This window comes from Corythoichthys intestinalis, chromosome 19 (assembly GCF_030265065.1).
Source record: "Corythoichthys intestinalis isolate RoL2023-P3 chromosome 19, ASM3026506v1, whole genome shotgun sequence".
Lineage (NCBI taxonomy): Eukaryota > Metazoa > Chordata > Actinopteri > Syngnathiformes > Syngnathidae > Corythoichthys > Corythoichthys intestinalis.
Genome location: NC_080413.1, coordinates 635,868 through 649,067, shown reverse-complemented (window position 1 = coordinate 649,067; position 13,200 = coordinate 635,868). Strand labels below are relative to the sequence as shown.

Sequence of the window (13,200 nt, the reverse complement as noted above, 5' to 3'; positions counted from 1 at the left end):
TCCACCATATATGCTTTTCTTAAAAAAGTACAAAAAAAAAAAAAAAAACAGTATCCTGATTTCAGCAGTCTACAGTGAAAGCAGAATATTGTTTGCAATAAATCAAATGGCCGCTTTTGCAAAACACCTGAAAACTGGTACGGTGCGGGACGTCTATTGCCGTCGACGGCACCCGGATCTTCTTATGACATAACTAGCGATGACGAGATGCATTGTACGTACAGTATGCGTGAAAGGGACCTCCCGCCGCTGCCTGACCCCTTTCTCTAATCCTCTGTGGGATAATCTTTTTGTTTTTGTGGATACGCGGCGTGGGTTTTGTCCGGACCGACGTCACGCATTTTTGGCGCGGGTGGAATTCCTGCCCGATTTGTCCGCTTTCATCTTCGCCTCACCCCCTTAAATACGCAACACGAAGCTGATCTGCGGGCGAAATTGGGACGACGGGGTGCGCGCCGTTGCGGAATGATGCGCCGCCTATCCACGATTTGTTGCTTTTTTGATTGTGACCTGGCACAGCAGAATGAGTCATAGTGAAAATTTGGGTTAGTGACGTTAAATGTTTCATCTCCGACAAATCGGGACTTGACGGAGCCTTTGCTGATTTTAAGCAACGGGCAAGTTAAGGTTAGGATACGACCGCCAAATTTGACACATCCAATATGGCTCCCATCTAGTTGCAAATGTAAGAAAGTAAGTCTCCAATTGTGTTTTTGGCATAGTTACAGTGTATCAGAAAAGTGAGTACACTCCTGGTATTTCTGCAGATATTTAAGTATATCATCATGGGACAACACTGACAAAATGACACTTTGACACAATGAAAAGTAGTCTGTGGAGTGCTGTCAGCATTGCTGCAGAGATTGAAGCATGCACACCAATTTGATGTAGATTGCGGCGCATATGGTCTGAGCACTTAAGGCTGACCCCCCCCACCTCTTCAATCTCTGCAGCAATTCTGACAGCACTCCTGTAATGAGTCAAACAACATTTTGGAGGGAAAATGACAAGCGGTACTCAATTTGGGCATTTAGGGATGGACCTAGTTTATAAGGGGTGTACTCACTTTTGTTGCCAGAGGTTTGGATATTAATGGCAATATTTTGAGGGTAAAAGAAATCAACTCTATTATATAAGCTGCACACAGACTACTTTTCATTGTGTCAAAGTGTCATTTTGTCAGTATTGTCCCATGAAAAGATATACTTAAATATCTGCAGAAATGCCAGGGGTGTACTCACTTTTCTGATACAATGTATATCATGTGTCTGAGTATCATTATTTGCGGTTGTTTTTTTATTCATTATTTGAACATGTGAGCACAATTCAAGGTTTTCTTTTGGAACTTGTAACTTTTTTTTTTTTTTTAACCTGTTCTGTTTAACCCCGTAGAGCGTCAATCTGAGTGTCCTTACAGACTGCACAGCTTTAATGTGTCACATGGGAATTTGACGGACTCCCATTGTGTACACAAATCAGTTCTGTGATCTTTTTTTTTTTTTTTTTTTTAATACCATTGTGGTTGTTCATATTGTTTTCTTTATTAGGAGAAAGCAGCAGACAGAAAGGCATTGGGGGGGCAGAGAGAAGCGAAAGGAAGCAAACAGAAGAGGAGAACAAAGAAGAAAAATACATCATTTAACACCTAAGAACATTATGTAATTTTATTATAATTACCCGTGGACACCGTAGGGGGCTGGTCACCGAAGGAAGGCAAGTCGAAAAGAAACTCGATTTGGCAGGGTGGGCCGTACTCAATTCCGCCAATGTCAGGTGGAGAACCCAGTATGAGGAAAATCACCTGGAAGCATTGACATCCTACTCTATGCTACTTGATCGCCAGTCCTGGCACCCACCATCTCATTGACCCGAATGTTCCTAGTTGCACTTAGTCATGCGTGAAGATAGAAAAATGGGGGCCGCCAGGGCATTCCCCGTCAAGCGGCCTTCAGGGAAAGGACGAGCCCCAACGCTTGGCCAATTCTCACTCGAAATATTTGGATTCAGGATTCCAGAATTTAGATTAACATTCAAGAATGAATGATTCAAGATTTAGATTTTGAAGGGGATAGTTACCTTTCTCACAGACACCGTATAACTGTTTACATTCGTCTAACACATTCATTATAGTAAAGCATGGAGACGTTACTCCATGCCATTTGACACAGTAAAGTTGACCGGCTTATCAGCCCTCGCCTGATAAGCGAAGGAAAGGACGTCAGCATCTCTTCGGTGGGGTCAGAACACCCTCGCCCTGCCTAGGCAACAGGTTGATAGCGCAGCGCCTTAGACGTCAAGACATGCCTCAGTTGCCGTGGCAACCACGTCCCAGCCACGAAAGATGACACACGAACGTGACCGTCCAAACCTGCCACAGAAGGATGATCCTAAAACAACACCCAGGCACGCCTTCCGCCCGGCCCACTCCACCGCAGTTTTCAAAAGACTGAAAATTTAGCGAACAACTGTCGCTTCTCGGGGACATTTCGACGTATCCGTTGTTTTGGCGGACCCTGGATCCAGTATTGCCTCTCCGTCGTCTGTTTTGCCTTGCTTTTTGAACACTCTCGATGAAAAAATGATCTACCTGTTTTCAGTGAGCCTTCTTTAAACCGTTGAAAATAGTCAGTATAAAAGGTTAACACCGGAGTGAACGTGCGAAGTTTGGCCTTTCCGGCCGACTTGTTGGGGCTGCGCCAGCGGGATGCTTACTGGTTCAGCTGTTGCGGTTCCGCCGGCTACGCCGGGGGGCTGAATTCCTTCAATTTTCACCCAGTAAAACATTTCATCTGTTCACCGCGTCTCTTTTGAAATCTCGGGCTCCTCTGTTTGCTTTCCAGGGTTTGCGCGTCGCTCTCTCCGTCGGGAGCGCGGCTGCACCAGAGTTACCATTTGCTGTTTGTCTGCACGTTCAGGTCCGCGCCGCCTTCCTTTGACGCCGTGGGAGAGCAACGTGGTCAACCGCCTCCAGCAGCCCACGCACTCGTACCTGGCACGCAGCCGCAGCGCCACGAGTCTCTCCGGAGAGCAACGGGGTAAGCCCGAGCGGCGCCGCGGTCCGCGCTCTTTTGACCCGCGCTTTTCTGCGTTAATCAGATTTGGTGCGACTTAAAGCTTTAACGCCGTCTGAAACTTCCTCGGTCGGCCCGTGACAGGCACTCGAAGCTCGCGTAAACTCCGCGGGGTGTCGTGGATAACGTTTTCGGATCGCTCCGAGCCCTGCGGTTCGTACGGATTCGACGTCGATCGCATTGATTTTTTTTCAAAATGTATCCATTTTTTTACTGGCTAATTATTTTTTTTTATGTGGCCATTTTTTTGTACTGCCATTGACTTCGGACGGAGAATCGGGGTGTTTTTTTTTTTAATAGCAATGCACAATCCCAGTGTTGCAATTTATTTTTTAAATCGAGCCATTTTTTGGGGTGAGGGGCTGCCATTGACGATGATAGACGATCCAGGTGTTTCATTTTTTAATATACCGTATTGGCCCGAATATAAGGCGGTGTTTCTTGCATTGAAATAAGACCGAAATAGTGGGAGTCGTCTTATATTCGGGGTCTAGACATTTAACCTATTCACGACGCTAGATGGCGCCAGATATCATTGAAGCGATGTTCTGTCACGACAGATCTCAGCTACTCTCAAGTTTAACCCGTTTGCATTATTTTATTGCAATGTTTTTCCTTATTTAGATTTGTTTCAAGACTACAGTTACAGTTAGACCTCACTTTGATGGTTAATGCAGTTATTGCAATTTTGTTGTTTTATCACAATGGATTGGTTTATTTACATTTCAAAAACCAGAAGCCATTCATTTACGAATGTGATTGGACTTTAGTTTACGTATTTAAATGTTCAGGTATTAAGATTTGAATGAGGCAAAATAACATGCTTTTTCTGTCAAATATATTGTTCAGAGCTGTCAAAATTATCGCGTTAACGGGTGGTAATTAATTTTTTAAATTAATCACGTTAAAATATTTGACGCAATTGACGCACATGCTCCGCTCAAACAGGTTAAAATGACAGCGAAGTGCAATGCCTACTTGTTTTCTTTGGAGTTTTGTCGCCCTCTGCTGGCGCTTGGGTGCGACTGATTTTATGGGCTTAAGCACCCATGAGCATTGTGTAATTATTGACATCAACAATGGCGGGCTACTAGTTTATTTTTTGATTAAAAATTTTACAAATTTTATTAAAACGAAAACATTAAGAGGGGTTCTAATATAAAATTTCTATAACTTGTACTAACATTTATCTTTTAAGAACTACAAGTCTTTCTATCCATGGATTGCTTTAAAAGAATGTTAATGCCATCTTGTTGATTTATTGTTATAATAAACAAATACGGTACTTATGTACCGTATGTTGAATGTATATATCCATCTTGTGTCTTATCTTTCCATTCCAACAATAATTTACAGAAAAATATGGCGTATTTTATAGATGGTTTGAATTGCGATTAATTACGATTAAATTTTAAGCTGTAATTAACTTGATTAAAAATTTTAATTGTTTGACAGCCCTAATATTGTTATAATCACGCGTTTCAGATGTACTGTAATTATTTTCTGTATAAAAATTAATTGGGTATTCAAAAAGTCTTTTTTTTCAAACTTGCGTCTTGAAAAAGAGGGGGTTGTCTTATAATCAGGGCCATCTTATATTCTGGCCAATACGGTACTCGTCGGCTTTATTCCATTGAAACTTTTTGTTATTGGATGTTAGTGGCGAAGGGAGCCTCTGTCGTGTGTGAATATTTGGGATGTTTGCAAAGCATGCATGATGCGATGCTACAGTACTATGCAATGTTATGTTTCATTTCTGTACATCAAGAGTGGATTCCAGTGGATGAATATAAACATCAGCTGGAATGAAATTCCGCCCACATGAGCTGTGGACTCTTGTACCGATGGGCTCTTTCTCTTTGCTTCCTGTCTACTGCAATTTGCTTCAGTTTCCTGGCTTGCATCTTCAACTAAAAGCATGGCCTTCTTCCTCCCTCGCTGTCGCTCCTCTTCCTCCATTTTCCCGCTTACTTTTCCCCCGACCGACCGGCGTCACCGTAGACATGCCTGTGTGTCCTCGCTCAGTGTCCTGCCACCCGGTGGGCTCGGCGGCGCCGGGCCGCCCGCTGTCTCACAGTCGCAGCCACGAGCGCAGCCTGGGCGGGGAGACGTCTGCGCCCGCCCGCCGGAGGACCGCCGGGATCGCGCAGGTGGGACTCGTCCTTCTTAGTTACAACCAGAGGTGGGTAGTACGAGTAACGCGTTACATTTACTGGAGTAGCTTTTTGTGCTTAGTTTTCCCACGCGATACTTTTGACTTGAGTCCATTTGTGAAGAAGAAACACTGCTCTCACTCCGCTACATTTTTCCTCTTAAGTCTGCGTATTGACAGAAATGCCGACAGCGGCCGTCTCGGTTTCACCAATGAGACGTCGCAACAATGACTCCGTTATCCTAATAAAAGGTAACAATGTTTTGTCTCCACTCGAGGGCACTCGATCTCTTTGGATGATGTTTTCAAACAGTTTATATAGATGAAGTTGTGCTTAGAGGAAAAAAACAACATTATTTTAAAAAAGGTCAGACATTGTAAGTAGTTACTCACAATGTGACGCATGACTTCAGTGTTCTTTTCAACAAATGCAGTACTTGTTTTACTTGAGTAATATTTAGAAGTAAAGCTACTCTTACTTCAGTCAAATTTTTGGCTACTCTACCCACCTCTGGTCATGACCGAGTATCGGCACCGCGCAAACAAAAAAGGCGTAACATTACGAGACATAAGTGTTTAGCGCCGATACCATTTTTTTGGGCTCCCGATACTGATTCCTATACGCACCTGTGTGGTATCGGCACATACTGGTACATGTACTGTCATTTTTTAAAAATGAATTGTATGTGGTGGAAAACAGGTGACTTGAAGTTCTGCTCTGAGACCTCCAATTTGGCCAAATTTCAAAGTTGTCCTATATGCATGTGTGATACATCATTGGAAAGCTTAAAATCTCAATTTTCTGGGGGAAGAAACATTTTGAACAGGAGGGCATTTTAAAAAAAAAAAAAAAAAGGTTTTTTTTTTTTTTTTGGAGGTGAGAACACGCGAGAGCATGATAAAAGACACGATTTTAACGAGATATTATTGCGTACTTACCTGTATCACCGAGTGTCAAGACACAGCTGCGAATGGCCACAGCCGGATTTTGGGGGGATTTTATGGGTGAAACATGGTCATATATGTAACAATGAAGGAATCGCAGACATCTGGGGGTGGTCAAGATTTTGATTTTCATATATTTACCCTTTTAAACGTTTTTTTCTCTCTTTTTTTTTTTTTTCAAATTTGTATTTGTTTGGATTAATTATCATGTTAAATATGGGGGGGAAAGCGAAAGTAACGAAAAAAATACAATTAAGAGATAGTTATTAGTTGGATATCCGTGACTTTTTCCACAGACGCTAATTTTTCATTGTGACGTAATTTGTTTAAAAGTTTAAAATATGCGAATGAATAATTTTGTTCAGTGTTTTTTTTTTTTGTTTTTTTAACTAAATATTATACATCAATGAATGATTCTAAGCTAAAAATGACAGACATTTCAAATAATAAATATGATTACTTTTTATGGCTAGGTTGAAACGACGGTTGCGCGACGTCTGTAAACAGGGGTTTCCAGGGTAAAACGGACAAATTAAAAATAGTTCGGGGGGTTATTGCGCCATGAATCTGCTATAACAGCATATAGACATATTGTTCTATCGAACAACCGTTCTTTGGCTTAAAATACAGCAGTTTATTTTAAAGAGGGGTGCAAGAGCAGAAACTGCTTTTTCAGCCTTGTACGTGTTTTCCGCCTTATACATTTTTTTTAGATTTCTGCAGGCTCACTGTAGTTACTGCGATTTGACTCTCGTACGGGGAGAAAGCGGGAAAAGTTATTGTAAGTCTTTTGTAGACCCCCCAAAAGAACCCCGATGCTGTCAGAAAGTCGTGGAGCAACCTGTCGCTGCCTCTGGGTCCCGCTCTAACCTTGCCTCTGAAAATCCGCTCCTCGTCGCCTATCAAAAGGAACACTAAATTGATGGCCCCATCTCCTGGAAGGTAGGAGAAGTGTTGTTTCACGTATGCTAACAGTTGCAGAGTTGACCTCAACTAAAAATGGGAAAATGCTTCATTTAGAAAAAAATCATAATGAAGGATATAGTATAAAATAAAACTTAATCAATTGGGAGTGAAAAGTCGCCTAGACATTCCCTTCTATTTAAAAAAAAATTGCTGTATTTTTCAGAATAATTTTCTATATTTTCTCGGACGCTTTATGTATTTGTTTAACCCAATCACGGCGATAGATGTTCGATCCATTTGAATTGCCGGTCGCTCGCGGCGGCGACAATCGGATCGGCGTTCAAACGGATCGGAGGTCGTGAGTGAGCGAACGCCGTCAGAATAAGCGCCGTTCCCCTGCCAACAGGCCTCCTCAGAAGATACAGGGACGCCCCCCGACCCCCAAGATGCTGAAATCCCCCGGCGCGGAGGACCCCGGAAACCGGCGTCCCGCGGCGCTCCCCGCAGAGATCCCGCGGCCGTCCGAAAGCGGCCCGGAAGCAGAAGAGGATCGAACGACGGCGGGCGGGAACGCGGACTCGACGGCCGTTTCTGACCGCCGGCGGCTTTCGGACACGGCTCTCAAGCCTTCCGCCGGCACCGCCGATCCGGAGGAGGCCGCTCGCATCCTGGCAGAGAACCGGCGGCTGGTCCGCGAGCAGAGAGAGAAGGAGGAGAAAGAGCGCCGGCGGCAAGAGGAGCGAGCCAGGTCAGAAGAAAAAAAGATCAAATTCCTTCAACAATATTGCTGCTGCCACCGAGACAGATTCAATGAATCGTATGGATTTTGAGAGATACGGTGTATCACAAAAGTGTGTACACCCCTCTCATTTCTGCAAATATTTAAGTATATCTTTTGAAATGACACTTTGACACAATGAAAAGTAGTCTGTGTGCAGCTTATACAATAGAGTTCATTCATTTCCTCCTCAAAATAACTCAAAATATAGCCATTAATATCTAAACCCCTGGCAACAAGAGAGAGTACACCCCTTAGAAACTACATCCCTAAATGTCCAAATTGAGTACTGCTTGTCATTTTCCCTCCAAAATATCATGTGACTCATTACAGGAGTAGTGTCAGCATTACTGCAGAGATTGAAGAGGTGGGGGGTCAGCCTGTTATTGCTCAGACCATACATCAAATTGGTGTGCATGGCTGTCACCCCAAGAGGAAGCCTCTTCTGAAGACTGTACACAAGAAAGCCCGCAAATAGTTTGCGAAGACATGTAAACAAAGCACATGGATTACTGGAACCCTGTCCTACAGGTGGGCTTCCTCCTGGGGTGACAGCCATGCACACCAATTTGATGTATGGTCTGAGCACGAACAGGCTGACCCCCCACCTCTTCAATCTCTGCAGCAATGCTGACAGCACTCCTGTAACGAGTCACATGACATTTTGGAGGGAAAATGACAAGCAGTACTCAATTTGGACATTTAGGGATCTACGTAGTTTCTGAGGGGTGTGCTCACTTTTGTTGCCAACGGTTAGATATGAATGGCTATATTTTGAGAGGAAAATAAAGAACTATTATATAAGCTGCACACAGACTACTTTTTATAGTGTCATTTTGTCAGTGTTGTACCATGAAAAGATATACAGTGGTACCTCTACATACGATCACTTCGACACACGATCTTTTCGACATCCGACGTAAAATTTGAGCCGCCATTTGTTTCTACATCCGACGAGTTGCTCGAAATACGACGACATGACAGCACTGCAAACGAACGCACGGTGGATTTTCTTGTGTGAGAAATCAACACAGTTTTCAAAAAAAGTTGATACAGTTGGAGAAACAAGGAAAAAAGTGATGCTTACCTTTGAAATGAAGATGCAAGTTATAGAAAAATATGAGCTTGGGGTGCGCGTCCCTGAACTGGCTCAACAATACAGCTCCATGGTCCTCTTCCGACCACCGTTCGCCACTATTTAGAAGTTAAGGTGACAATTATTATTGTGGTAACATTGCCAAGGAAATCGCCAGCTTCGTCACGTTTTTATCATTTATTTAAGAACTTATCCAACACAAAACGCCCATTGTCTTAAGCAGTTGACCGCTCTCAAGAAAACGAAAGTATTATCTCTACCGCACCGACCTATCTCACTGAGACGTCACCTTCGCGGTGCGTTCAGGGACAGTAAAAAGTGTCCGCCATATTAGAATCCGATTCGTTACATTATTTACAGGAATAATTATTAATTATTCTTATTATTATTATATTATTCTGAATTATTTATTTATAACTTATTTGTTTTTCTATGTTTAATTGCCATTTGTAACAGTGCCAGCAGTATTTATTAAGAATTTAGTGTATGTTTTTAGGCTTTGGAACGAATTAATGGAATTATAATGTATTCCTATGGGAAAATCCTGCTCGACATACGACCATTTCGACTTACAAACAAGGTCCTGGAACGAATTAAATTCGTATGTAGAGGTACCACTGTACTTAAATATCTGCTGAAATGCCAGGGGTGTACTCACTTTTGTGATACTCTGGATAACCCCAATTGGCCCCTCTTTTTTAGAGACTCTTGATAGTATTTTTTTTTTAATTATTTGTAATTTTGTGTGTGGGGCGAATCTTATGTATTTTTTAACATAAAAAAAATTGGGAAACAAAAATAGCCTTTAAAAAGCAAAAGGGAAAAACATCTTTTAAAATACCATAATAATAAAAAAATACATAAATATTTTGAAATAAAGAAAAACGTAAGTGTTGTTATTTTTAAAAAATTGGGGCAGGGGGAATCATCTGCTGCGCCGCCGCTTTTCTTTAACGCCGCCGAAGCGCCTCTCGGTCTAAAGGTGAGGGGGCGGGCATCTCTTCAGGTTAGCTGAGGAGGAGATGGCTCGTCGCGAGGCCGAGGAAGAGGACAGAAGAATGCAGGAGGAGAGAAGAACAGAGGAGGAGCGACTCAGGCGGGAGCGAGAGGAGGTCGAGAAAGCCCACAAACAGGCGAGGGGTAAAGCGGCGGCGGCGGCCACGAGCGGCAAAGAAAGTAACGTCGCCGTACGCTCTCCCTCCAGCGAGAGGAGGAAGAGAGTCGGCAGAAAGAGGAGACTGAGAGGCTGAGGCGGGAGCGGGAGAAACACTTCCAGAAAGAGGAGGCCGAGCGCCTGGAGAGGAAGAAGGTGAGCGTCGATCGGCCCGACGTCTCTCTCTCTCTCTCCCCGCTGAAAAGTCGCTTCTCTATTCTTCTCCTCACAAGCGTCTGGAGGAGATCATGAAGAGGACCAGACGCTCTGACACCGCCGACAAGGTAAAAACTGATGAAATACAGTACTTTCAAAATGGCAGCTCAGGGACTACTTTCTGGTTTTTCTTTACTATTCATGCCTCTTGTTGCTCATTTGCAGCAAATGATTTATTTTAATGATGAAAAAAAACAATCAAAAACAAGTGAAAGATTTGAACTCATTCACTGCCATTGACGGCCATCGACGTCCAATCCAATTTGAGCCAATGAGGTGATACTTCAGAATGATATTAAATCAAGAAAAAAAAGGGATGTTAACCCTCTCTTGTGCTTTTGCGTACTGAATTGTTCACTGCCTGTCCGCTCAGTTGAAATGAAATGGACATGAATTTTTCCTAAAGAGAGCAAATGTTATTATTGCCGGACTTTAGAATCTTAGGACCAGAATGTATTTCTGTTTTGAATCGCATGCTATTTTTTTCCCAGAAAGTAATCCCCGGCGAGACCAGCGACATGGCCGAAGGGACCAGCGGCCCGCATAGCAACGGTTGCCCGGCGCCCCCCGACACTTCCGCCGGCGACCCTCCCACGCATAGGTAGACTCGCACTCGCCGCATACTCGATGGTGAAAAAAATGGGGCAAAAAAAGCCAGTTCAAACGAGATCGGACGTCTGTCGCCATTCGAGAAATAACATTGAAGCCGAAGGAACAGTAGGAAGGTTGTCTTTGCGTTTTTATAAGCGGCAATACGCCAAAACGTCTCGGTGACGGTCACTGTACGCGAATCCACATTTGGACCGAATTGGCTCCGCAGGGAGAACGGCCGGTTGGAAGAAGGGCACGAACCGCCTTCGCGTTCCACGTCGGAAGAAAACGGCCTCCCCGAATCTCGGAGCGCCGGAGCGGACGATCTCGCGGCGGGGCGGGGAACAGGTGTTTCCATTCCGCTCTTTTCTCTCGGTTTCTCGGCCCCGCTCAATTCCGTCCTTTTTATTTTTAGATGTCGCCTGAGACGGGACGCCTAACTGTACCGGGAAGTACGAAAGTGGACGCCGGCGGACGCTTTGTGGGACTCGAAAACGGCGACGGGCGCATTTCCCCAAAGACGGTCACTCCAAAGACGCTTCAAAATCTCAGGAGGTTTCTTTCAATAGAGAAGTACCTCTGGAAAGTTGGAAAGGCTTTCCATTTTTTTTTTCTGTGTTTGATTTTGGGGCAAAACTTTTGAACTCATTGCCTAGCATTGACAGCCCTAGGCGAACGTCGCCCCCCTCCTCCCGGTCAAATGAATTGGACGTTAAGCGTCGTCAATGGCGCCTCGAGATGAGCAGTTGATGTCTGAATCAATAAGGCGGAAAACACTGACAAGACTGAAAAAGCCGTTTCTGCTCTTGCACTCATCTGTAAAAGAAACTGCTGTATTTTAATAAGCCATAACAACTATGTTTGATAGAACAATATGTCTATATGCGGCCATAGCAGATTCATGGCGCATGAAGCCCCCGAACTATTTTTAATTTGTCCGTTTTACCCTGGAAACTCCCGTTTACAGACGTGGCGTGACCGCTTATGTTTTAACCCAGCCATAAAACGAAGGTATATTATTATTCAAAATGTCCATTATTAGCTTAGAATCATTAATTGATGTAATTGATTATTTCGTTAAAAAAAAATTTTTTTTTAAAAATGATTCACTCACATATTTTAAACTTTTAAACAAATTAGATCGCAATGAAAAAATTGGTGTCTGTAAAAAAAAGTCACGGATATCTACCTCACAACATTCGCTTAATTGTATTTTTTTGTAACTGTCACATTCTCTCCAATATGTTAGATGATAAATAATCGATCCAAACAGAGAAAAATTGGGAAAAAAAAAAAACGTTTAAAAGGGTAAATATATGAAAAAGAAAATCTTGACCACTCCTTGATATCTTCGATTTCTGCATCGCAACCCATGTTAGATTACCATATTTCACCCATAAAATCCAGCTGTGGCCATTCACATTTGTGTCTTGACACTCAATGATGCATGCTACATGGAGTTTTTGGATCGAAACCAGGTACGTACGCGATAGTCATGGCATCTTTAATTCTGCTCTTTCATGCTCTCACCTCCAGATAGGTTTTGCTGTTTAAAAAAAAAATAAAAAATGGCCTCCTATTCAAAATTTTTATTTCACCAGAAAATTTAGATGTTAAGCTTTCCGATGATGTAGCACATGTGCATATCGGACAATTTTGAAATTTGGGGGTCTCAAATTGGAACTTTAAGTCACCTGAGTGTTTCCCGCCATATATGTTGAAAAGCATTGCGGGGATACAACAGTACATGAAAATAAACTTTTTAAAAAACAGAAAATAACATTGAAAAATACAACAAAAATTTAAAGAATGAATTTTAAGTTGGGAAAAAAAAAAATCTAAATTATTTGAAATAAAAAAATGAAAATAATTTGAAAATGGAGGAAAATGTATAGATTTTTTTTTCATTAAAACATTGATTTTGATTTTCTTATTTTTAGCTGTATGTTTCAATGTCATATTTTCCTTCAAATTTTACCGTTTTTGTACATACATACTGTATGTATTTGTCCAATGCTTTATGCATACAGTATTTGTTATCCCTTTGGCCGCCATTGGCGGCGCGAAACGTCCAATTCATTGGCAGCCTCTGACTTCAAATGGATGGGATGGGAGGTTGTTTTATCATTTTGCTGGAAATGAAATGAAGATGATGGAAAAATGCAGTACTGCCAACCGACGTTGACCATGACAATGAATTGAGCGTCAGACAATATCTATAAATAATGTATGAAAGTTGATCTATTTTACCAGAAAATTTATTGAAACTGAAAATAAATCTTATGTATGATA

General features: G+C 42.5%; 1 protein-coding gene across 11 annotated transcripts in view; it reads left to right on the top strand.

Moving 5' to 3' along the window:
* map7b (microtubule-associated protein 7b) overlaps positions 1-13,200 on the top strand; it is a 26,388-nt gene extending 13,188 nt beyond the window's left edge. For 5 of the 11 annotated variants that reach the window (XM_057822356.1, XM_057822351.1, XM_057822358.1 and 2 more), the window contains 10 exons: positions 2,916-3,035; positions 5,073-5,221; positions 6,965-7,110; positions 7,481-7,822; positions 9,955-10,081; positions 10,153-10,257; positions 10,335-10,385; positions 10,809-10,918; positions 11,010-11,042; positions 11,138-13,200. In XM_057822356.1, the coding sequence (XP_057678339.1) occupies positions 2,916-3,035; positions 5,073-5,221; positions 6,965-7,110; positions 7,481-7,822; positions 9,955-10,081; positions 10,153-10,257; positions 10,335-10,385; positions 10,809-10,918; positions 11,010-11,042; positions 11,138-11,348 (1,394 nt within the window). In that variant the 3' untranslated portion in view covers positions 11,349-13,200. Of the gene's footprint in view, positions 1-2,915; positions 3,036-5,072; positions 5,222-6,964; positions 7,111-7,480; positions 7,823-9,954; positions 10,082-10,152; positions 10,258-10,334; positions 10,386-10,808 lie in introns of all 11 variants that reach the window. The other 6 variants (XM_057822357.1, XM_057822353.1, XM_057822359.1 and 3 more) reach the window with 6 other exon arrangements.